The 1,810-nt window shown below is 59.1% G+C and overlaps 1 protein-coding gene across 1 annotated transcript in view; it reads right to left on the reverse strand.

Annotated features, from left to right (window-relative positions):
* Positions 1–868, reverse strand: part of PLD3 (phospholipase D family, member 3) — a 14,444-nt gene extending 13,576 nt beyond the window's left edge. The window contains exons 1-3 of the mRNA XM_006871418.1: positions 842–868; positions 663–737; positions 427–569 (exon numbers count right to left, since the gene is read on the reverse strand). Of these exons, the coding sequence (XP_006871480.1) occupies positions 427–569; positions 663–737; positions 842–868 (245 nt within the window). The remainder of the gene's footprint in view (positions 1–426; positions 570–662; positions 738–841) is intronic.
* Between the last annotated feature and the right edge of the window lie 942 nt (positions 869–1,810).

Below are 1,810 nucleotides of genomic sequence, written 5' to 3' on the forward strand. Positions count from 1 at the left end.
ATACATGTTAGCCACACGGGGCCTGAAATCTGCTCAGGAAAGTCAATGGATGCCTGTGTTCTTGTATTTACGGTTCTCTGCAAAAGATGTCTGCATGTCTGCATGTGTGCCCACAGACATGATGCCAGATCATAGATGGAGTGTCTGTGTTTGTCTACTTGTCTGTCCACAGATGTGGAGGGAAGATTGTGTGTGTGTGTGTCTGTCCACATATGTGGAGGAAAGATGCCACCAGGCCATCACAGGAACACTACTTGTGGGTAGAGGGGAATGGAGAAAGAGTCTGTGAGCATGAACTCTAGGCATCTGGCTCTCTTCCCTGGGTCCCTGTCCCTGGGTGTGGCAGAGTGCAGGCCCTGTGTTTGAGCGTCCCTAGCCCAGTAGGGCCCCTCCCCCAGCGCCATCTGGGTCCCTCCTCCCACTCACTGGCAGGGGTCATAGCAGGGAGCTGGGCGCTGGTTGGGCCCGAAGAGGTGCAAGTCTCCGTATTCCCATAGAAACAGCTGAGTCATCAAGGCACCGAAGCCCACCACAGCCAGGATGAGGACCAGCAGGACCCAGCGGGCTTTCTGTGGGTAGGGGAAGGTGGTCAGCTAGCCCTGGGGGTGTGGGGGTGGCCCAGCCCATGCTGAGACAGATGCAGGATGGAGGGGAACTCCTACCTTCTCGGCAGCTTTCCATGCCTCTATCTCATTCACCGGCAGCTCGGTAGCAGGTTCCTCAGCGGGCACCTTCAGCTTTGGGAACGTGGGGTAGCAGCGGGGGTGACAGGTGGACTCAGGGGGGGCGCCCAACCCTCCACAGTGCCCAGCCCCTCCCCACTTGGCTCCCATCCGCCTACCTCCTGGTACATGAGCTTAGGTTTCATCATGCCTGGCAGTCAGGGGGGATCCGCAGAGCCAAGGCGGGAAGGTGGGTGTGTCAGGGTCTCCACAAATTGCGGGGGAACAAAAGCTGGGGCTGAGTGGGGTGTTCCGACCTTTTGAGGGATATCACAGAGCGCTATCAGTCTTGAGGCTCACGGGATGCACTGGGTCTCCTCTCCCGTGATCGCAAGGGCTCGTGGTACCACGCCTGCTTCCCCAAAAGGAGGAAGCTGGTCCCTTGCTGGTCAGCAGGATTTTCGAAACCCTTCACTGTCCAACGCCTTGAAGTTTTCTTCCCATCCCTGTGCAGCGTTTAGTCCACCCCCACATTGGTGCCCACTCTGCCCCCACTAGACTCTACCCTCCCCTCCATCAGCCCTCTTCTGAGCTCCCACCTGGACATTCACACACAAACGTACACAAAACAGCTCTGGAGAGGGTCGGTGGACCTCTAAATCTTGGTGCCGGCTTTTCCTAACTCTGAGACTGCCCAGATGGCTCTTCTGCCCTCATCTCCAAGTTCCAATCAGACATCTCAGACCGGGAGCCTGTGACTACCAGGACCTCCTCGCCACCACCCAGCCCACTGTCCACCCCACCCCCACCCAAATGGGGCCTCAGCCTTACTCGACAGGCGGCAGCTGCTACCTCCGCTGGGCCCCAGCTTTCTGCCCCGACAAGCTGAGCCGGGGCTGGAGGAGAGGGGGCAGGTTCTAGAGGCTCCACCCACTGCAGCGAGGAGTCTGCGCAGTGTGCGTGCCGGCCAGGCTCAACGCAAGGATAAGGGGTGGGGGGGTGGATCCTGCGCTCCCAGTTCAGGTCCCAACAGCCTGGCTAGGGTCGTGGGGAGTACTTGGCTAGGGGCGGCCTTTGCCATATCCCACTCCGGAGCCTCAGTATGAGGTCACAGATGAAGAAAAAAGGGCCCGCCCCCAGATTCTCCC

Source organism: Chrysochloris asiatica, unplaced genomic scaffold (assembly GCF_000296735.1).
Source record: "Chrysochloris asiatica unplaced genomic scaffold, ChrAsi1.0 scaffold00168, whole genome shotgun sequence".
Lineage (NCBI taxonomy): Eukaryota > Metazoa > Chordata > Mammalia > Afrosoricida > Chrysochloridae > Chrysochloris > Chrysochloris asiatica.